Source organism: Syngnathoides biaculeatus, chromosome 3, assembly GCF_019802595.1.
Source record: "Syngnathoides biaculeatus isolate LvHL_M chromosome 3, ASM1980259v1, whole genome shotgun sequence".
Taxonomy (NCBI): Eukaryota; Metazoa; Chordata; class Actinopteri; order Syngnathiformes; family Syngnathidae; genus Syngnathoides; species Syngnathoides biaculeatus.
In genome coordinates this window covers 29,604,253-29,627,432 of record NC_084642.1, presented here as the reverse complement: position 1 = coordinate 29,627,432, position 23,180 = coordinate 29,604,253, and the positions used below count along the sequence as shown (strand labels likewise).

At 41.0% G+C, this 23,180-nt stretch overlaps 2 protein-coding genes across 9 annotated transcripts in view; one reads left to right on the top strand and one right to left on the bottom strand.

The window, feature by feature from the left end:
- ddb1 (damage-specific DNA binding protein 1) overlaps positions 1 to 17,766 on the bottom strand; it is a 64,872-nt gene extending 47,106 nt beyond the window's left edge. The window contains exons 1-9 of the mRNA XM_061815240.1: positions 17,608 to 17,766; positions 16,257 to 16,405; positions 15,829 to 15,945; positions 13,529 to 13,750; positions 8,855 to 8,969; positions 6,413 to 6,510; positions 5,290 to 5,448; positions 2,764 to 2,847; positions 2,456 to 2,572 (exon numbers count right to left, since the gene is read on the bottom strand). Of these exons, the coding sequence (XP_061671224.1) occupies positions 2,456 to 2,572; positions 2,764 to 2,847; positions 5,290 to 5,448; positions 6,413 to 6,510; positions 8,855 to 8,969; positions 13,529 to 13,750; positions 15,829 to 15,945; positions 16,257 to 16,405; positions 17,608 to 17,668 (1,122 nt within the window). The 5' untranslated portion in view covers positions 17,669 to 17,766. The remainder of the gene's footprint in view (positions 1 to 2,455; positions 2,573 to 2,763; positions 2,848 to 5,289; positions 5,449 to 6,412; positions 6,511 to 8,854; positions 8,970 to 13,528; positions 13,751 to 15,828; positions 15,946 to 16,256; positions 16,406 to 17,607) is intronic.
- A 1,193-nt stretch (positions 17,767 to 18,959) lies between these two features.
- cfap70 (cilia and flagella associated protein 70) overlaps positions 18,960 to 23,180 on the top strand; it is a 36,685-nt gene continuing 32,464 nt past the window's right edge. For 2 of the 8 annotated variants that reach the window (XM_061815229.1, XM_061815226.1), the window contains exons 1-4: positions 18,972 to 19,025; positions 19,411 to 19,498; positions 19,610 to 19,706; positions 20,518 to 20,704. In XM_061815229.1, the coding sequence (XP_061671213.1) occupies positions 19,635 to 19,706; positions 20,518 to 20,704 (259 nt within the window). In that variant the 5' untranslated portion in view covers positions 18,972 to 19,025; positions 19,411 to 19,498; positions 19,610 to 19,634. Of the gene's footprint in view, positions 19,026 to 19,276; positions 19,499 to 19,609; positions 19,707 to 20,517; positions 20,705 to 23,180 lie in introns of those variants that run through there. The other 6 variants (XM_061815228.1, XM_061815227.1, XM_061815232.1 and 3 more) reach the window with 6 other exon arrangements.

The following is a 23,180-nucleotide window of genomic DNA, read 5'->3' as shown; positions in this document are numbered from 1 at the left end:
ACTTACATTTAAAATGAGGTAGATGCTCGTCAAAACTAAACAATTGAACACATATGTACTTATTTGCTACCAAGCCCAAGTGAACGCTGTACCAGGCTTTCAAAGCACTCCTCCGTAAAATGCTTGGAACATATTACTGTCCAGTTTGATTTGTAAGCCCAATGCACCTGCTTTGTCTTCACAAACCTGGTCCATAACCTGCCCATCTGTTCATCTTTCAGCCATTCATGTAAGCTGCTTCCGTCGGCGATTGACACACAACAGCCATATGCAACACACTTCCTCACCATCTTTGCTAGCATTTTCACTCTCTGGCTAAATGTTGTCGTGACTTGACTTCACATTCTGGAGAGCACCGGAACTTGCTGAATCTAAGCGACATTTCAAACAAAATCTTGAGACTGACTTTGATGCTAATTTATTTCATTTCTGTTGTGTTGAGAATTTTAAAAACATTTTTTTTCTGAAATTTTAGCTACATTTGTATGATAGACAAATCAAATATATTTCTTCTGGATAAGGACTTTAAGGTTAGTGTTAATGACTCTACCATAAGAAACACACTGGTCCAAAATCCTCCTGCTGTCACCAAAGAGTACAAGGGCTTGTCTCACATTTGCCAAAAAACATCTTGATGATCCTCAAGAATTCTGGCGAAACATTCTGTGGACTGACGCATCATCGTCATTGGAAGGTATATGCTCATTAAATCTGGCGTAAAAAATGACAGCAATTGATAAAAGAACATTACGCCAACAGTGAAGCATGGTGGTCGCAGGGTGATGATCTGGGGCTGTTTTGCTACCTCAGGACCAGGACAACTTGCTGTAATTGATGGAACAATGAATTCTGCTGTATACCAGAAACTCCTGAAGGAGAATGTCCGGCCATCAGTTCGTGCCCTCAAACTAAAGTCCTTTTGAATTATGCAGTTGGAAAATGAGCCAGAAACACACATTCAAGTCCACATCTGAATGGCTTAAAAAAAATAAAATAAATGAAAAAAAATTCAGGTTTTGGAGTGGCCATGTCAAAGTTTGGGCTTAAATCCAAATGAGATGCTGTGGTGTGACCTTAAACGGGCAGTTCATGCAGGAAAACCCTCCAATATGGCAGAGTTGAAACAATTCTGCAGAGTGGTGCTCTTATTTGCTCTTTTACTATGCTTAATATGCTTGAACAATATGATGCACCAAAGAAAAATGTGGTCAATCTCAAATCAGAGTGGAGCCCCGTGCAAGCTATCACCTCGTGGGGTCTCAATGATTCTTAGAATGGTGAGGAATCAGCCCAGGACTACACGACAGGACTTGGTCAATGACTTGAAAAGCGCTGGGACCACCGTTTGCAAGGTGACTGTTGGTAATACACTAAGACCTCATGCTTTGAAATCATGCATGGCACGAAAGGTTCCCCTGCTTAAACCAGCACGTCAAGGCCCGTCTTAAGTTTGCCAATGGCCATTTGGATGATACAGAGGAGTCATGGGAGAAGGTTTTGTGGTCAGATGAGACCAAAATGTAAGTTTTTTGGTCATAATTCCACTAACCCTGTTTGGAGGAAGACGAATGGTGAGTTCCATCCCAAGAACACCATCCCTACTGTGAAGCAAGGGGTGGTAGCATCATGCTTTGGGTGTGTTTTTCTCCAGATGGGACAGGACGACTGCACTGTATTAAGGAGAGGATGACCGCGGCCATGTATTGTGAGATTTTGGGGAACAACCTCTTTCCCTCAGTCAGAGCATTGAAGATGGGTCGTGGCTCGGTCTTTCAACATGGCAATGACCCGAAGCACACAGCCAGGAAAACCAAGGACTGGCTCCGTGAGAAGCATATCAATGTTCTGGCGTGGGCTAGCCGGACTCCAGACCTAAACCCCAAAGAAAATCTTTGGAGGGAGCTAAAACTCCGTGTTTCTCAGCGACAACCCAGAAACCTGTCTGATCTAGAGAAGATCTGTGTGGAGGAGTGGGCCAAAATCCCTCATGCAGTGTGTGCAAACCTGGTGAACAACTACAGGAAACGTTTGACCTCTGTAATTGCAAACAAAGGCTACTGTACTAAATACTAACATTGGTTTTCTCAGGTGTTCAAATACTTATTTGGATCTGTACCACACAAATACAGTTTTAAATAAATAAATAAATAACTAAAAATCATACATTCTAATTTCTGGGTTTTTCTATTTAGATTATCTCTCTCACAGTGGACATCCACCTAGGATGAAAATTTTAGACCGCTCCATGATTTTTAGGTGGGAGATCTTCCAATATAGCAGTGTGCGCAAATACATATTTTCTTCACTGTATTTGCTATTAAATAGGTTTGTTTAATGTGCCATTTATTGAATCAATAATCGTCCAAATGTTAATTTTAGCTTCACCACAATTGAAAATACAAATGATGAATGATATATAATGATAAATACGTGCAATATTTGATTTAGGATTTACCTGGCCTTGGCCTTGCCTCTCCAGGTCTACCACACACATATCCACTATGGGCCCCAGATTAGTGAACGTCTCCATGACAGCCACATATGAGCCCTGGTCATTGCTGTCAACGTTGAGCTGTTGATGAAAAGCACAGCTAAATGTAAAAATAAAGACAATGAAATGGAAAAATCCTTAAATAGAAAGACTGAAAAACATTTTTAAGGTGTACAATGTCCCAGTAGTATTTGTTTACTATGTTTGGGGTGCAAAACTGGTGAATGCTCTTAAATCTCTTGGTCTTGAAACAGCAGTAACGTGTCGCTTACCTTTACCAGTTGGGAGTCACCGAGTCTGGAGCCCACAAAGACCACACCGTTATCCAAGTACGTTAAACACTCAGCAATGGATGTCTGTCAGAGCAAAGAAACAAAAACACCTCAATTTCTTAATACTTTGATCATCTTTTCTCCTACATATGCATGGGAAAAAAAAGTAAAAACACTAAATATAGCCGATGGCTGAACTGAAGCAACACATCCAGACTTGTGAGTGAGTACAAATCTAGCATGTTAATTTAATTAAATTAGTTGCTTGATATGAGAAAAATAATAACCTTGTTTAATGTTTGAAAAGTAGTGAGCCCATCAAATTGTTTAATGTGATGTCTTACAGAAAACATATGACAAGGAAAGTGCTTGAAATGGCTGTATCTAAGGGCAGAAAATGCTATACACTAATATACTGTGTTTAATTAATGTACGATTGAGTTATTTTTTTTGGACATGATAATGCAGTTATGCTGCTGTCTGTTGGCTGAGCAGACTGGTCCCAACAATAAAGCAGATAATTAAAAAAGCAATCTGTCTCTAGTTCAGCAGTGCCACTCCCCTTGATAGCTTCTAGCTCCAGGATCACTCACAGGACTTGGAAAACAGCATTTACTAACTAGCCTCTTTGGCACATCATGAGTGAAAGTCTTAAAAACCAGAGCTGTCTGCCTTTCACATAAGATTTCGCTTTAAAGGTTGCTTCTGACGTGCAGACATTGTCTAAATCACTTTAAAATTGATAAGTGACACCCAGACAGCAGGCAAAGAAATAATGATTTGTCACATCCTCCATACAAGTGTGGTAAAATCCATTAGGATCTGTTAAGGCGATAAAACACTTAAAAGCCTATAGCCCTATAGTAAGAAAAGGAGCCTTGAGAGAATGGGGATGCCGGCAAAAACCTAAGCCACAGAAATGGTGACTATGTAACTTGAAGTGATGGGAGGAATTCCAGGGAAGAGGGAGATTGGCATAGTACAGTCAGACAAAGAATAAATGAGCGATATAGTGAACCTCTGCTACGTCACATTTCATCTTTCATGTCTCCCACTATAGGCAAATACGATTTTAGAGTTGTGCAACTTCAGAGTCGTATAACATTGTACCACAACCTGCCAGTTAGCACTGAGGTTTACTTCAAGACTATACAGCGTAATGTATGAAAAACAGCAAGAGGAGGCATATAAGATCCCGAACTTAACTCCACTTATAGTTTTTACCACAGAGTAGGAAATATATGCCTGTGAGTAACCTTGTATCTTGCTTGAGTTGTTGCTACTCTATGTGTGTTAATGTAACAATTGTTTGAAAGTTTGTTCTAGCAAGCTAGCAGTTTGTTTGAACATTTTGTTACTTAAATACAGACTGTCTGTCCTTTGATTTTATTTATCAGTTTTAAAGTAAATTAACTGGGAGAGACAAACAGCTTGAAGCAAACACTTCCCGTCTTATTCGGAGAACTGTGTGTGATCAAAACAAAGTATCAGTATTTTGTAGGTTTTTTTTTTAATTAGTCTGAAACACTATTTGAAAATGTAACACTATTTACCTGCTCTTACTTTGAAATTCACAGCCCTACGTTTATTTAGTGAGTCAAAAAACAGCTGAAATGTTCATATGTTTGATTACCAAGGCAGAATTCATAAGATGGGCACAATACTTTAAAGACAACATGAAGTGCCCTGTGAAAAATTTTGTTTCATTTAAATGGGATAAAAACTGAAATGTCAAGCATTTCAGAAAACCATATCAAATAAATCATAACCACAAATGAATGAAGTTTTTTGTTTGGTGGCGGCACGGTGACGCAGCTGTTAAGCGTTGGCCTCACAGTTCTGAGAAGCCGGCCTCAATCCCGGCCCCGCCTGTGTGGAGTTTGCATGTTCTGCCCAAGCCTGCGTGGGTTTTCTCCAGGCACTCTGGTTTCCTTCCATATCCCAAAAACGTGCATTAATTGGATACTCCAAATAGCTCTTAAGTGTGATTGTGAGTGTGATTGTTGTCTGTCTCTATGTGCCCTGCGATTGGCTGGCAACCAGTTTAGTGTGTACCCTGCCTCCTGCCCGTTGATAGCTGGGATAGGCTCCAGCATGCCCCCAAACCCTTATGAGGATAAGCGGGAAAGAAAATGGACAGATGGGTGGATGTTTAGTCATCAGTCGTATTTTGGAAAAAAAATAAATAAATTCAAATTCTGCCACGGTATGGAAACTTACGATCACAAAATGTACATATGTTGTCATACGCACCACTCATATTGGAATGCAAGTGTAGGCTACAACTTTTTCATAGCATCGAACTGGCGCTGGCATATTATAATGAAAGTGTACACCTTTCTCATAACCTATAGGGGCGGTGGCATATTGAAATTAACGTGTAGCACTTTTTCATCACCTCTAGATGGCAACATATATTTATAAAATGGTATTCTTTCATTTTCCTCTATACTTATGTACAAGTGTCGGGTACATACCCCCCCAACAATAAACGTGACTTCACTGTAACATGAGAAAATGTAGTACCTCTCCTAACAACTCCACATGCAAGTCTTTGAGGCCAACCGTTCCATCCATTAGCTCCTCTTTTTCCAGAAGCAACATGAAAAGGCGCCCTTCCATGTCTCCCAGCAGGTAGCGTGATCCATTCGGGTCCACTCGGTTGTGACAGACAATAGTGCTTTGCTGCAGTCAAGCACAAAGATGTTACGTCAATAAAACTACAAGGAAGGTGGATCTGGTAAAATACTAAAAAGGTCAAACTTGTGCAAAGAATTAATATTATGGGAACCACAAAACAAAGATAAGTGAAACCGTTACATCCAGTGGGAAACAAGGGCTTGAACTAAACCTTTTGGTTGATGAATTAACGAATTACTATTAGTTCATATTGTATAGTGCGTCTTCTATTCTAGTCCTTCCCTACAACAACTCTTGTAACAAAACTCAACCCTAGCAAATGATACCAAAAATGTGGTTATACAACAAAGAGTAAAAAAAACTTGTCCATAGAGAGAGGGGGTTGTAAAATGTTTTGAGATTAAGAGTATTAACACTTGCCCTTTCTCTGTAATAAGGACAAACAAGATTTAAAAAAAATGACAGCAAAATATCCAGCATCAGACTTTGTTATTTAATCTTGTGCTTCAACAAATGCCTACTCCACATGTTTATGTTTAAAAAAAAAAAAAAAAAAAAAGATCTTTTATCTGCTGGCATTGCAAGCACCCCCTTCAATGAATTGCAGCAGTCTACCTCTCAAGATTTTAATTTTATTAAGTCAGTCTTTTGCTAAAGATGCTCTTCAAATTTTGACAAAATCGGAGTTCTTAAGTTTACAAGGTTAAAATAAAGATTATTAATTATTATTTGATGTCGATCTTAAAAGATGACCAGTAAAGGAAAATACTTCATTTACATTCCTGGTTTTCACAATGATAGGTAAAGATGACTAGAACAGTATAATAAAAACATATTTAAAGTATTTCGTGGCTGAAGCATTGTCCATGTTAATTTCCTTTTAGCCTCAACTACTACGCCATCAATTAGAGAAAATAATTAATAAAATTTTCACATATCCAAAAACAAATCCTTTTCACATACAACACAACCATACCAGATACATTTACCATATAATGTATACAATTACCTTGATAGTGGGTGGTGCAATCGCCAAATATTTGTCTCCATTGTGGTAAGAAATTGATTCTTGTCCTATGATTATAGCACCACCGAAAGGTTCTGGCACTAAAATGTAAGCACAGCAAAGTCATACAGTACATATATTCAACCATATAGAGACAGTCTTGGAGCCATGTTTTAAAGATTGTTGGAAAAATTAACAAGTGTGTGATAACTATGTGTTTAAGAGTTTAAAAGTACATTTCATGAATGAAACTATTAATGGCATTTTCACACTGCACAAAGCACCATCGACCAACTCATTCATTGTGTTAACGGCTGTAATAGGACAACGGCACAGCACTGGGCCTCAGCAGGTGACCAACAATTTAAAAATATTAAATGCTTTCGATTCATCTCCGCTCACCGCGGAGTGATTTCAGAGTGAAAATAGTGAGAGGTTTTGGCAAAGTCGAGTTGTGGAAAGAAAAAAAAAATGAGTAAATTGAGGACTCAATCTTGTCAATAATGTCCTGGTGTCCTCAACCGTGAGACACAGGACATGAAGTGATGTCCCGTGATGAGAGAAAAAAAAAAGTCTCGGCAATGGAGCCACAACTTCACTTCTCTGGATGTACCAGGATGGTTGAGAGTGGAAAAAAATGTTTTAGCATTTTTAATAATAAAAATTATAATAAAATATGGAGGCACAGTGGATCAGCTGGAGAGCGATGGCCTCACAGTTCTGAGGTCCCGGGTTCAATCCCAGCCCCGCCTGTGTGGAGTTTGCATGTTCTCCCCGTGGGTTTTCTCCGGGCACTCCTGTTTCCTCCCGCATCCCAAAAACATGCAACATTAATTGGACAGCGTAAATTGCCCATGTGTGATCGTGAGTGCGGCTGTTTGTCTCCATGTGCCCTGCAATTGGCTGGCACCCAGTTCAGGGTGAACCCTTCCTCCTGCCCTGGGATAGGCTCCAGCACGCCCCGCGACCCTCGTGAGGATAAACGGCTAAGAAAATGAATGGATAATAAAATATAACACAACGCCCCCACCGATCGGAACCTGAGCGGTGTTATGTCACTGGACTTCTGTGCTTGTCATGGATTGCCCATGACAAACACTGAGTTCAGGCATAAGCGTGTCCATATGTACACTTGGCACCAGAACACCCCAAGTCGCAGCTCAATGATCGACTTTGTGGTCGTGTCATCAGACTTGCGGGCATATGTCTTGGACACTCACATGAAGAGAGGCACTAAGCTGTCAACTCATCAGGACCAGGTGGTGAGTTCGCGCCACTTGTAGGGGAAGATGCTGGTCCGACGTGGCAGCGCCAAACGTATTGTGAGGGTCTGCTGGGATCAGCTGTCAGATTCCCCTGTCAGATGGAGTTTCAACTCAGACCTCCGACAGAACTTTGCTCATGTTTGGGGGGAGGAGGGGAACAGGGTACATTGAGTCCAAGTGGACAATGTTCCGCACCCGGACGCCTCCCTGGTGAGGTGTTCTGGGCACGTCCTACAGGAAAGAGACCCCGGGTACAACCCCACTACATGATGGAGAGACTACGTCTCTCAGATGACCTGGGAACGCCTCGGGATGCCCCTGGAAGGATTAAGTGGCTGGGAAAGAAAAGTCTGGGCCTCGCTGCTAAAGCTACTGACCCCACGACTCGACCTGAAAAAGCAGTAGAAGATGGAAGGAGGGATATTATTATGTGATATTACGTGTTTTCATTTGTGTATGTATTTTCCCTCTTTTTCATTCAAATATGCAATTGTGCTTATTGTATAACCTTTAAGCGGCTGTCATGCCCTTTTAAGTTTCCCCTTAGGGACAAATAAATTTATTTGGTTGATTGATTGAAATCGGCAGTGACTGCACCGGGCTTCTTCCTGTTCGGTCAATCAGCATCCAGCAACAAATATAAGCAAACTTGCACCACGTCCTTGTCATGTTATAAGAATTCCCACATAATTTTCAGACAGGACACACACTGTTCTATAATTACTGGCTCCAGGACACATGCCACTGCTCTATGACTGCTTTTGTTTCTCGATAGAACAAGCCCCACTGCTTCTAGACAAAAAAAAAAGATACGACAATGTGGTAAGATTACTACTGTATGTTTCCCACTTACCCTAACCCAACCTAATACTAACCTTAACCTAAATCACCTTAGCCCCAACCCTTGCCCTACACCAAAGCATAACAAATTTCTGTTTACATTTTTATCCAAATTTGATGCATGTTTGGGATGGGATTACATCTGTTCAGCCTGTCCTTTCTGCGATACAGCTTGAAATCATCTTGGCATGTCTCCTGCCTGGAAACTATGTGGGAATCCTAATAAAGTATCCCTGTCATCCCTGCGCCGTCCTGCTCCTTATCCCATGAAAAAAGTGTGGTGTGTAAACACCTTTACTGATTGTACTGGTTAACAGTGAAATCAAAATGACCCAAGTACCTGGTATGACCATTGAAGCTTCTGCCTCGACATTCTCCTGTTTCCAGGGGCCCTTATTGAACTCCTTTTCCCTCAGAGAAACCTCGTATGTCTTGACATGGCGCCCTTGGGGGTCCTATAGAATATGACCGACCAACAGAGGACAGGCAGATGTCAAAAGACAAATTTACACTAGGTTGTGGAGATAAAATGTTATCCTTAAGTCTTCGATTTCAGTAAGACCTGAGCAACAGCTACAAAATATATTTTGGTCAGCAACTGCTGTACTGTCATCTGATTGTTTTCTTAACTAATGCACAATCTGTAATCTTTTAGCCACAGGAGTTAAGTGAAAATATAATGTAGTGGGAAGAATTTGGGGAATTCCTAAATTCCTGCATAAATTGGTCATCAAATGTATGCTGAGCTTCATGTAAATCACAAAAAGCAGATTCTGCTTAAACTAATACCACAGAGACAATTACGTTTTCATACTGTAATTGAAAATGTAGAAATTCACAGGAAATGGCGGAATGGCGAAAAGCAAGTGAACCTTTGGATTTATTAACTTTTTGACCCTGAATCAAACATTTCCTGTAGTTGTAGATCAGACCTGAAAAAGGATCACGAAACAGTTTTGACCATTACTCTTTCCAGAACTGTTGCAGCTGAGAAGAATTCCTGGGTTGTCAAGTACGAATAGCTCTCTTGAGGTCATGCCACGTCATCTCAATTGGATTGAGGTCTGGACGTAATATAAACAGTCGAAGACAGAAGTTTACACTGTGTAAAAACATTTCATTTGTCGCCTTAAACACTCTGCTTCCTTGTTAGAAATCATGGGAAAATCAAGTAAGGAATCGTGGTGCTCCACAAATCTGGCTTATCCATGGATGCAATTTCCAAATGCTTGACGGTGCCACGCTAATCTGTTCATACAATTATACACAAGTATAAACATCGTGGGAATGTCCAGCAATTACACCGCTCAGGAAGGAGACAGGCTCTATGTCCCTGCCATGAACATGTTCTGGTCCGAAATGTGCTAACCAACTAGCGAAGAAAAGCTAAAGACCTTGTGAAGATGCTGGATAAGGGTGATAAGAAAGTATCAGTGAAATGAGTCCAGCACTGACATGGGCTGAAACCTCACTCACTGACAATGAAGCCATTACTCCAAAGGAAACAAAAAAAAATAACAATACAGTTTGCAAAAATACACCAAGACAAATATCTTAACTTCTGTAGACATGTCCTATGGTCTGCTAAAACTAACGTGGAGCTGTTTGACCATAATGATGAATGTTACATCTGTAGAAAAATGGGGGAAGCTTGTAGACCTGAGAACACCACATGAACTGTGAAGCAAGGAGGTGGCAGCATCATATTGTGGAGCTGTCCTGCTGCAGCAGGAACTGGAGAGATTCATATAATAGGATCATGAAAAAAGATAATTTTATGGAGATATTTAGGGGTCATCTCAAGACATCAGTCAGGAAGCTAAAACCTGGGTGCAAATGGGTCTTCCAAATGGACAACGACGCTTAGCATACTGACAAAAATGGTTAAAAAGTGGCTTGAGGATAACAAAGTCAATGGTCTTGGAGTGGCCATCACAAAGCCCTGATCCGAATCCCAATGAAAATTCGTGGGCAAATCTGAAAAGGTGTGTGCAAGCAAGATAACAAACAAATCTGACTCACTTACCCTAGTTCCATCAGGAGGAATGGGCCAGGATTTCAGAAGAGTACTGTAAGAAGCTTGTGCGGGGTTCTTACACTTCCAGAGAATCAAAATGCCATGAATTTTCCATAACTTTCCAGTTACTCAATACAAAATTCCATGACTAATATTGGATTGACTGGTTGTGGCAGACTGCAATATTTCAGCTATATGATCACGTGTTGCCACGTAAATAAGTGCCAAAGCTTCACAATGGAGTAGGTGCATCATAATGACTGTGAAATTTATGGTTATTAAAAATATAAACTATAATTACAAGTGTATAAAAGTATTGTTGCTTTGCATGTAATCAGCAGGGACATGGGCATGCTTTTACAAAGCCATTCGACTTCGAGTTTGCTTATCCCATCACTACAACATGGGAGTAAAGCATGCTCGTAAGTGGTTTCTTATCTGCTGTGTTGTAAGGTAAGAGTACTCTTCAGTTACGAAGGCTTGATGCAAGCAAGCCTTGGGCTTCAAACTTGCCAACAACCAACATGCCCGCAAATTTTTTACATGTCTGAGCAAACGTGAGCACCCCCTTTGACAACCGTGAGCAACATCAGACGTATGCACTGGTCAGATCAGTGTCATCCCTTGAAGTTGCATGCCTCATTCAAAGATTCAGATTACAGCATTTACATTCCCATCAGAACATTTTTAAGAAAAATTTTGTGTTTTTGAAAAACTTACAATGAAAATGTCAAACAAAAAAATACATTGCCAACCAAACCAAGCCAACTATGAACTGTAAATTTTAAATGATGCATCCAACTTTGTTTGTTGTTTTTTTTTTTTTAACCCACAATGATATCCCCGTCAGTTTTTCTTGGTGTAAAATTGAATTATTGCTTGCAGAATATCTTTCACAATGCATGTTGAAAGCTGAATTATGCTACCAACCAGTTTTAAGGTTAATGTTATGAGGTCTCCTGTATTTAAAATACAGAATTAGCTTTTTATGCACTGTATTGTCCATGCTTTCATCTTCTATCAGGCTGTGCCAAGGTGGAATTTTAACATTATACACCATCTCATCGTGTACTTTCTACGTTGGTTTCAGACCAGACATTTTTTACTCAAAAAATAGAAAATATAATCCAGTTTCACCACTTCTTCTTCTATTATTTACATACCCCGATATTCATTAAAGCAACAGCACTTTTTTTTTACTTTTACCATTATTATCGAGAATAAACACCAGCAGCATGTTCAATGGTGTTTGGAATGAGTGTACATCTTTAAGAGCCAAAGGAGGTGGGGGGGGGGTCAGGTAAACTATCAGGAGACCGTGGGCTTCCATGTTGGAAAAAAAAAAAAAAAGTCTGGCTGTGGTTCACCGCACTGGATTGGCTAAGAATGTTTATGTATTTCTACTCGTTAAATTTTACCAGATTTTTCGTGCTCGACTGTGCAGATTTGCGAGTGCGATCGCACCTGTTAAGTCACAGTGACTGAAAATCCCATGACATTCCCTGACCCAAGCCAAATATTTTTTTATTTACCGGACTTTCCAAGACCTGGAAAAGGCAAAGTTTCTTCCCTCGATATTCCAGAAATTCCCTGACTCGTAGGAACCCAGCTTGTGGAAGTTTACTCCTGCATTGTGTGTTGCATGTCCTCGCTTCTCCGTCGAAAGATCTCATGGTGAACCAACTCGTTGATGTCCTCTTTAGCCATTCTCAGCAAGACAATTTCCTCAACTTCAGGTTCAACCTCCACTTCGAACCTCTCAAGTTGAGTAGCAGCACAAAGGCACATGCACATGTCTTTTTCATATTTCTCGACAATTTCTTGTTTTGTGTTGATGGCCAAAACATCTCTATTCTTTTGCTCACTGGCACTGGCCATCAATTTCTTGGGGCCCATTGTGAAAATAGATGATTAAATCCGCGAAGAAGTTGTCGAGTATGCGCAAGTGTATGATAATGTATTCGGTGACGGACATACAAGAAGTGCGTCACGGGTAAAGATTGACGTCACACACACACCCCCCCACAAAAAAAAAGATTGGCGTAGCGCCTAGCCAATGGAGGGAGGAGATGCAGGAAGATGCTACGTGCTAGCCAATACGGGGAGCTGCTCTATTGCACCACACATACCAAGAGACAGGATGTGCGTCATGGCTAAAGATAAATATCTCTTCTAGCCGATGTGATGCCAGGAAAGTGCTCCAGCGGACCCCAATGGGAGAGCAGCGCCGTCGCACTACTTTCAAAATTAGAAATAGTACAGGATGTTTATGTTCAGTTGAATCCTATACCATTTTTCCCCCCCTTTCGTATCCTGAACTTCTTTTAGAACTAGACAAAAAATTTCTGGCCAGGCTTTTTGTACCCTGATTCTTTTATTAGTAGAGACTTTCGTACGTAGAGATACCACTGTATTTGTGTTTAAAAAGTAAGGACTGAAAATAAAAAATTGGCAGAAAAATAAATACTCGAGTACTGACACCTGAAAATTCTACATAAGGACAGTAACACAGCACAAGTATTTCGTTTCATCCCACCTCTGTACTTTACACAAACTGGTTGGAGGCATTAGTCAAAGAAATGTTATGAAAGTGATGGCACAGTGCTGTAAAGTGTCATGGTGTTGGGGCACGTGCAGGTGTCTTCGTTTTCTTCTATGATGAATAAAGTTATTGTTAGTGCATGTCTGTGCATTATTGGACATACAAATTTGGCAATGAGGCTTCACTTAGTGTTGCTCCACTTGTTCCTCGCCACCATTCCATGGTTTTGCTATCTTGCCACTAACGGCAGTATGTATTGCTTTGGGAATGAAAATTCAGCTTCTAGGCTTTTTTTCAGTGGCCAGAAATATTCGGTGAACTTGTAATCTAGGCCAGCGTCTGGAGCTAGGAAGTGGCCCGACCAGTGGTGGCCATCGGATCACTGTCTACGTTAAACATCGAAAGTTGCAGAACATCCCAATATACAGTACTGCCTAAAAAAGTCTAAAGTCTACCTGATAGATGAGGCACACGGTTGGGGCCTGGCAGCCATACAGGAAGTGGACATCAATAACTTGCAGCTCCTCAAGTCTGATGTTGAAGGCCTTAAGCTCACGATTGTCCCGGTCCAAAGGGATCACCTTAAACAATCCATCATATAGCCGCAGGCCAATCATACGGCATTCAGGGTCAACAATTCCAATAATACCAGTCTCTGAGGGCCGCCCAATTCGATCCTGGAAATAAAAAAGTTCATTTGCAAGATTTTATTTAAGCAGAATGAAATCACATTTTCAGTATTATTAAGATGCAAAATGTAGTGTTATATTTTCAAAGGTGACAATGCTTACAACCAATATGCAGTCTGTCTCTAAAGTCCTAGAGTTCTAAATTTGACCAATTTTTTGTACTCAGTACTCAGAGAACATGAGAGAAGAATAATATATGCATATACGTAGCTCCATGGTGTCATCTCATGTTCAAGCAATAAGCAGTGTTGGCTGGTTACTAACTTATCTACAACTAGATGTTTGAGATACAGTGAAGAAAATAAGTAAGTAATAAGAAAATAAGTCCTGTTGAGCAAGGGACCCACCCACATGCACCACAAGGGGTGCAGCACTTTTTGTCCACACCTTCTTTCTTCATATGAAGAGTTCGGGCACAAAGACAGCTTAACACCATTTTCAAAAATAAATAAATAAACAAACAAACAAATAAATAAATAAAAAATAAATAAATAAATAAAATGGATGGATGGATGGATGGATGGATGGATGGATGGATGGATGGATGGATGGATGGATTGATAGCAGCCCCAAGTCTTTTTCCTTCATAACATTTGTAACCTGGTCGCAAGCTGGCTACCACAAAACCCCCGACAGCCCATGTATTGCAAGCTTAAAAACTTTGTTGTTAGAGTCAGCTAACTATCATTGTAGTTTTTCCGCAAACGGCATTACTTCCGCTTCACCAATAGGGAATGCGCTTTGGGTCAAGTGATGCCAAAACCCACGCCGCACACGAAAGCAACCCTTTATTTAAAGTACGTAACCCTTTATTGCTTTGCTGCTCGTTTCGTGCTTCTTTGCTCCAAAGTCACGGAAAATTTCGACAAGATGGACAAATCAATCTTGGTCTCACCACTTGGGAAACATAGACGCCGGTGGCTAGAGAATTCCACTCATTTTAAGGATAAACAAGCTTGAAAATGCGGGACAGCTAAAACTAAGAGGATCGCTTGTCGACACAACAATGCATCGTTTAACAGGGATGAAAAGAAACGCAGAAACACACGAAGACAATGACACAAAATAGTCACCCAAAACTTAAAATGAGAAAATATGACGAAGCGTATGTAGCGCTTGGCTTCCCTGTTTTGACAGTGGGAGATGAGGAAAGAAAGAAAAAAAAGTTCCCAGCGGACCGCATGAAGCCAAATAAATTAATGCGCCACTTAAGGACATTACACCCCAGTCATGCTGATAAAACGATGGATTTTTTTCTTTTAAGCGAAAACGTAACGAATATTGCCGACAATCATCCCGCTTTGTGAAAGCCACTTCAGCAAACCAGCGAGCACTGTTCGCATCATACAAGGTACCGTACCCAATTGCTCAGTGCAAAAAAACCCACGACATAGCAGATTTATTCATTTTTGGCTTGAAAGTTAGTGTTTTATAGATTGTGCTCCAAAGCTAATGTTACTGAACTGAATTAAAAGTTATTTATTAATTTTATTTCATTTTATTTTTCACTATCAAATGGTGCAATAAGTTTGTCAAAAATGTTTACAGTTCAAACAAGGATATTTTTTTAATTTAGAGAAAATTTGTGTGCTTAAACGTTACAGACTAAAAACAATGTAAAAAAAGTTATTCTATGTTGTAAGTTGAACAATATTTCTAATTTATTTTTTTTTCTTTAATGTCAATAAGGATACAATGTTATGCAGAGCTGTACATATAACTTTATAGACGAATGATAATATTTATAGTCGTGGGAAGGCTAATTGTTTTCTTCTTGCTATGGGGGGCGTGACAGAAAAAAATTAAGAAGCACTGGTGTAAACAGTGTGTATTAATACTGTGTCGATTATTCATGGATTTTTGTTATTCAGGGGGCTGTAAATACATAACACCCGCGAATAACGGGGGAACACTGTACTGTGCACAAGTTATGTTTGACTTTTACGTGGACTGGTGAAGCCTTTTAAAAAACTATCAGAGGGAATTGTTATACATGTACATATGTTGTACATACTGTTATCCATATGACCAAATCAAGACAACATTCTTTTTTACTGATCACCCACCTGGACATTCCCATGGGCACGAGTGATGATGTCAACGCTGTCGCCATTCTGTTTGTATTCAAGGATACACGCATTGTACTTTGATGTGAGAATAAATAGCAGATCCTTGTTCTCACCCTACAGAGGACAAGAAAAGTGCTGAAACAAAGGCTACTTTGGGATCCTGCAATTAAAGATTAAATATACAAAATGGTTCCACACATGTTTCACGACTCTGTTTTTCACCTCTTTATGTTTTGGAATTGTTTGCTTGTTAAATATTTTCACAAAATTATAAACATATACATCTGATATCTCGGGATCTTGAAATGTCATCTTGAAACAACAGTCGTGTCCACTGTGCATGGATACATAAGGTGCATTTTGACAATGGAGTAAATTATTGCAGCGTACAGTGTGCAGTAAAAAGAGCTCAAATAAATATTTACCTTGGGCTTAAAGAGCTCCATGACAGCAATCTTGCCATACATGCCCACTTCCTTGACAGGTCTGAGTCCTTCAGCAGTGACAACGTAGATCTCCAACCTTGTGTTTTTTGCTATTAGCAAATTAAGGTCCTCTGCAGAGGTGAAGTGGCCTGTAAAATCAAAACATAACATGCCGTTTGTTTATATATGAAGACATGTGTTAGACCAAGGAATGACTAAAAAGTTTTTTTTTGACAATTGATCCGTTTATCTTTCACAATTAATATGTGTCATGAATTAGTTGTTGATTGTCAGATGATACTTATAGGTGCAATGTATGATAAACTGATACCCCCACCAACACAAAATAGGCCAAAACTAAATGTGGAAAAAAATGATTAAAAATTGGTCAAATCTTATGATTTTAATTTTGGAACAGCTATTAGATCTTGATAAATTAAACAAGACTCGGTGGAACGGTGGCACAGCTATAAAGCGATGGCCTCACAGTTCTGAGGACCGGGGTTCAAATCTTGACCGTGCCTGTGTGCAGTTTGCATGTTCACCCTGTGCCTGCGTGGGTTTTCTCTGGGCACTACGGTTTCCTCACACATCCCAAAAATATCATTAACTCGAGACTCTAAACTGCCCTTAAGTGGTATTGTGAGTGTGACTGTTGTCTGGCTCCATGTGCCCTGTGATTGGTGGCAACCAGTTCAGGGTGTACCCTGCTTCCTGGCCGATGAGAGCTGGGATAGGCTCTAGGAGTCCTGTGACCCTCGTGAGGATGAGCAGCTCAGAAAATGGAGGGATGAACATGACTCAGATATTTGTTATAAAATTATTGCTACTGCTGAAATGAAATTCATAGGTGCGATTCTACTAAATGTTGAAACAAATACGAAACACGTGTTTGTAGAAATAAATTCTCGTTTAAAGATATTTTTATTTCAAGTAGGTGTAGGTTGCTCCACGCGACGATACCGATTCACCACTTTTATATGCTGTAGCCTTTATGGACCTTTAAGTACTGTAAAACGCATCTTTTCAAAGGCGCTGATAAATTAAATAGATAAGCGGTATCCTGAGTATTGTGTACTTAATCTGGAAAAGATTATTTACTTCCAAGTATGTTGACGTTAAAATATAAGCGTCATCAACAGATTTCCGCGATCGGGTGTGAGAAACCAAACGTCCACAATACATTGAACGTTGAACGAAGAGCCAAACAGGTAAACAAAGATTATTTAAAAAAAAAAAAAAAAAGAGCTATTCGCAACAACCTGGCCGCTTTGGACGTGTAACGCGGGAGTTTAGCTACGTGCAGAAGTAGTGTTTCAGGGAAAAAAAAACAGCAACACCGGACAATTACCTGTGATGCAGGCATTGACCGCCGTGGGTTTTTGAGCTGTAACCACGTAGTTGTATGACATCTTAGCAACAGTCGCAGATGCCAGCTAAACACCAAAATAGTGTTCTATCTCTCGCACAGGTGACAAAATCATTGAACTCCAACTCCCGGAAGTAGTTAGTTCAAGAGCCATGCCTCCATTACAGAAACTACAGTCCACAGCGCCCTCTTTCTCACGGAGGCTACATAGCGAAAAGGAGCAACACTTGCAGTCTTTGAGCTAAATCAAAACGTTCTTTTGGATTCGAAGTTTTTTGTTTTAACCCTTTGTCATGTACTTAATTTCTTCAACCACTGTAACTAGCTGCATAAAGCGTTTTATTTTAAGGCCCGAACTGCAATCCTAATTCAATTCTAGAATGCTACTTTAGTACTGTATAATGTATTTTTGTTTGTCGAGGTGGAACTTGCTCATAATGATGAGATAGTTAAGAGCAGTTCTGTACTTCAAAACTACACTACCCACTACCCAATCGAATGACCCCCCACCCCCATGAAATTTCAGAGCATTAAAATGTCTTGTTTTATATGCTATATACATTCTTTGTCATAGGTCATGAAGTACAAATAAATCGTTACCGTACTTAAATAGATATTTTGCTTGAGTATTTGTTTTTATGCTGACTATAACATTTACTCCCTAAAACTGAAAATATCTAGTTCTACTTCATCTTTAGTTTGTCAAATTAGCTATCCCTGTTACTTTTTTATAATAAATATTGTAATTCAGAGGTATATATGAAGTCAACTGCGGGTACGCTTTTGATTGGAACTTGAAACATGAAGCAATGACTGATTCAGAGAAGGAAGATACTGCAAAATCATGCCCTTATTTATGAGAAGGTGGTTACCTAACCCCAACTTCACATTGTAAATGTCAAATGTGAAATAAACATAATCTTATTATATACTTTTCACTTGTTTTTATTGACTAATTTATGGGTTTTTGTTTGTTTGTTTTTGTTACTTTTACAGCAATATTTATGTATGAGAACAGGAGCACTGTTATAATTGCTTGAGCAAATTAAGATTGCACTGGCTAGTTTTTGTCTTCTTCTTAGATCCAATGACTACCGTGCCAAGTGATCAAAATGGGTATTTTATACTGTATAGGTGATGTATAAAACGGATTTATATATTTTCCTTGTGTACTTATTTCACCGCATTTTTATTTTTTTTTTTTACTTTCACTAATGTAAACACGAAAACGCATTTAGGTTCGCAGGCACATGAAACTCTTATGTTTGAGTATGGTTTGTAATAGGCGTCACCGATCGTTAATTTGGACCCCCACCCCCACCCCACACCACACACACACACACACACACACACGCACAAAGGGCATTCTCGGTGAGCTCCAACTGAAGTTTCATGTGATGGTATGCCTGAATATGAACCATGTTTGTTGAATAATATGGCGTCGGGACTTTTACGTGAGACACTTTGCTGCGGTCATTTGTGAGAAATTTGTATAACGAGTAACTCACGATAAATACTTTTATTTATTGCAACACAAAAACTGAATCCGCTTTGAGCGCAAAACTCGCAAGAAGGAAATCATAGGTTGCTAGGGGCAACTAGTGTATACAAAGCTCAGAACCGAAAATCCTGTTTGTGGAAAATCACAAAATATGACCATGTAGATGAGGGGGGGGGGTACTTCTCTTAAAAAGTCGGAAATGTCTCCAACAGCTTTGGTATGATGGTGTTCGACCATGTGATCTCCTCTACAAGAATTTGTTTTCTCAATGTGTCCCCTTACAGGATTGTTGAATAATGCCGACAAATCCAAGTTTATAGCAGTGATAAATTGCCCCTATTTGATCTCTGAAGCATTGGATTTCAAATATAGGTAAGGTGACATTTAAATTAATTACCATTTTATCTTAAAGGTATTAAAAAGTAATTTACGCTGCAGCAACAATACTGAGGGTCCATACTAATTTCATGACTTCATTCACAGGTGATTTCACAGTTTCCCTTGAATAATGGAGTCTATTGACGAGAAGACAGAAAATATTTTTGACATCAAAATAACTATCACTCGTGCAACCAACATGGTAAATTAAGACTGTTTACCTTCAGGGTTTGCCTGGGTACTCCATTTTCCTCCCATATCTCAAAAACATACATGGCAGATTAATTGAAAACTCTAAATTGCCCTTGAGTGTGATTACGATCTGGAATGGTTTGTTTATATGTGCCGTGCAATAGGCCGGCAACCAGTTCAGGGTGTGCTCCGTCTTTTGCCCACAGCCAGCTGGTGTGGACTCCAGCCCACCCCCCTCCCCCGCAACCCTTGTGAGGATGAGCAATATGAAAAAGAATGAATAAATGTTTGATGAGTTTTTTTTACTTTTTTAAATATTCATTTTATTACTGCAGCGGCATGGTGGTTCAGCTGTAAAGTGTTGGCCTCATAGTTATGAGGTCTGTGTGAGTTTGCATGTTCTCCCCATGCCTGTGTGGGTTTTTTTTCTGGGCACTCCGGTTTCCTCCCACATCCCAAAAAACATGCAACATTAATTGGACACTCTAAATTGCCCCCAGGTGTGATTGTGAGTACGACTATTTGTCTCAAGATGCCCTGCGGTTGGCTGGCAACCAGTTCAGGGTGTACCCTGCTTCCTGCCCGTTGACAGCTGGGATAGGCTCCAGTAGTCCTGCGACCCTTGCAAGGATAAGCAGCTCAGAAAATTAATGGTTTTTTATTACTGTTTTCCTCATATAAAGAAACAAATTAGTTAAATAATTGATCTTAGCACTAGTTCAGGACGATATTGTTTGCTTTTTTTTTAAACAAAAATATTATTTTTGCCTTGTTGATTCAGCACTCTAACCTCTAATTCAAAAACTACATTTTTCTGTAAGCATGGGAAAAAAGCAGGAAATGTGCTCAGTTTTCTTCGGATGGATCTCAATGGTGCGATGTTGGGAGAGTCTGAAAAGCGTGCAGTTGATCCCATAGCAGAGTACATTGAGTATGACTTCTCCCGCACATTTCCCTGCTGCAATGAAGTTCTGCCTCTCAGTGACATCCCGCATAAGCCGGTCATAGGTACTGTAAATTACGTGAATAGCTTTTTACTGTTTTTCTATTGAGCTCAAAGGTTTCTGTTCTGTCAAACTGCTGCTGAATAACTTTTATACTCCCCTTCAAAAACATTGTAACAGTGCATGAGTCCAATATTTGTAATTTTGTTGTCGACTGAAAATATTTGGGTTTGATAGTAAAACCATTTTAGCTTTTATTCACAGCTGCTTACATCTCAACTTAAGAGATACAGGAACATGATTTGTAATTGGACACTACGTTTGTTGGCAGACAAAAGTATTGAAAATAGATTGCCTTAAAACACTATAACACTTGTAAATCATTTATCTGCAATAACTGCATCAAGCCTAAAACCCACAGACAAAACACAAACGTCTGCATTATTTTCCCATGATGCTTTTCCTGTTTTTCCTGAAGCCTATTTACATTTTTTCAGGGGTCATGCCCTTCACTTTGTTCTCCATCCATCCATCCATCCATCCATCAATTGATTTTCTACCGCTTCTCCGGGTCGGGTCACGGAGGAAGTAGTTTCAGCAGGGATACCCAGACTTCCCTTTCCCTGGCCACTTCTTCCAGCTCTTCCGGAGGGATCCCGAGGCGTTCCCAGGCCAACCGACATAAGACATAAGACACGAGACATAATCTCTCCAGTGTGTCCGGGTCGTCCCTGGGGTCTCTTTCTGGTGGGAGATGCCCGGACCACCTGACCAGGGAAGCGTCCAGGAGGCATCCGGATCTAATTCTCCAGTCACCTCATCTGGTTCCTCCCAATGCAGAGGAGCAGCGGCTCAACATTGAGCCCCTGGCGGATGACCTAGCTTCTCACCCTCTCGCTAAGGGAGAGTCCTGACACGCTGCGGAGGAAACTCATTTCGGCCGCTTGTATCTGGGATCTTGTTCTTTCGGTCATGACCCAGAGCTTGTGCCCATAGGTGAAGGTAGGAACATAGATCGGCAGGTAAATTGAGAGCTTCGCCTTTCGACTTAGCTCCCTCGTCACCACAACGGACCAATACAAATTCCTCATCACTACAGACGCTGCACCGATCTGTCTGTCGATCTCCCGCTCCATTCTTCCCTCACTAATGCACAAGACCCCAAGATACTTGAACTCCTCCACTTGGGGTAGGATCTCAGCCCCAACCAGGAGAGGGCATGCCACCCAAAATACATGTAGACTGGTTGGGCGAACTCCCATGCACCCTCGAGGATCTTGCTGAGGGTGTAGGGCTTGTCCACTGTTCCACAGCCAGGACGAAAACAACATTGCTCCTCCTGGATCTGAGATTCGACTTCCTGGTGGACCCTTCTCTCCATCACCCCTGAATAGACCTTACCAGGGAGGCTGAGGAGTGTGATTTTCCTACAGTTGGAACACACCTCCTGGTCGCCCTTCTTGAAAAGGGGACCGCCACCCCAGTTTGCCAATCCAGAGCCACTGTCCCCAATGTCCACGCGATGTTTCAGAGGTGTGTCAACCAGGACAGCCCCACAACATCCAGAGCCTTTTGGAACTCTGGGTGAATCTCATCCACCCCGGGGGCCCTGCCACCAAGGAGCTTTTTAATCACCAGAGATAGAAGATCCCGCCTCAGAGAACCCAGACTCATCTTCCTCATGGGAAGGCCTGTTGGTGAAATTGATGAGGTCTTCGAAGTATTCTCCCCACCGACTCACAACATCCTGAGTTGGGGTCAGCAGAACCCCATCCTCACTATACACAGTGTTGACGGTGTACTGCTTCCCTCTTCTGAGACACCGGACGGTGGACCTAAATTTCCCTGAAGCCGTCCTGAAGTTGTTCTCCATGGCCTCACCGAACTCCTCCCACGCCAGGGTTTTTTGGCTCAGTGACCATCGAAACTGCATTCTGCTTGGCCAGCCGGTACCTATCAACTGCCTCGGGAGACCCACAGGCTAAAAATGCCCGATAGGACTCCTTCTTCAGCTTGACAGAATCCCTCACTGTTGGTGTCGACTAACGTGTTCTGGGGTTGCCACCATGACAGGCACCGACCACCTTACTGCCACAGCTCCAGGTTGGCCCCCTCCGCAATGGAGGCGCGGAACATTGTCCATTCGGACTCAATGTCCGCCACCTCCCCCGTAACGTGAGCAAAGTTCTTTTGGAAGTGGGAGTTCAAATTCCCTCTGACAGGGGAATCTTCCAGCTGTCCCTAGCAGACCGTCACAACACGTTTGGGCGTGCCACAACGGACTGGTATCTTCCCCCACCATCGGAGCCAATTCACCACCAGGTGGTGATCAGTTGACAGCCCCGCCCCTCTCTTCACCCGAGTGTTCCAGACATGCGGTCGCAAGGCCGATGACACGACTGCAAAGTCGATCATTGAATTGCGGCCTAGGATGTCCTTGAGGCAGGTGCACATATGCCTGAACATGGTGTTTGTTATGGACAATCCGTAATTAGCACAGAAGTCCAATAACACCACTCTGGTTTTGATTGGGGCGGCTG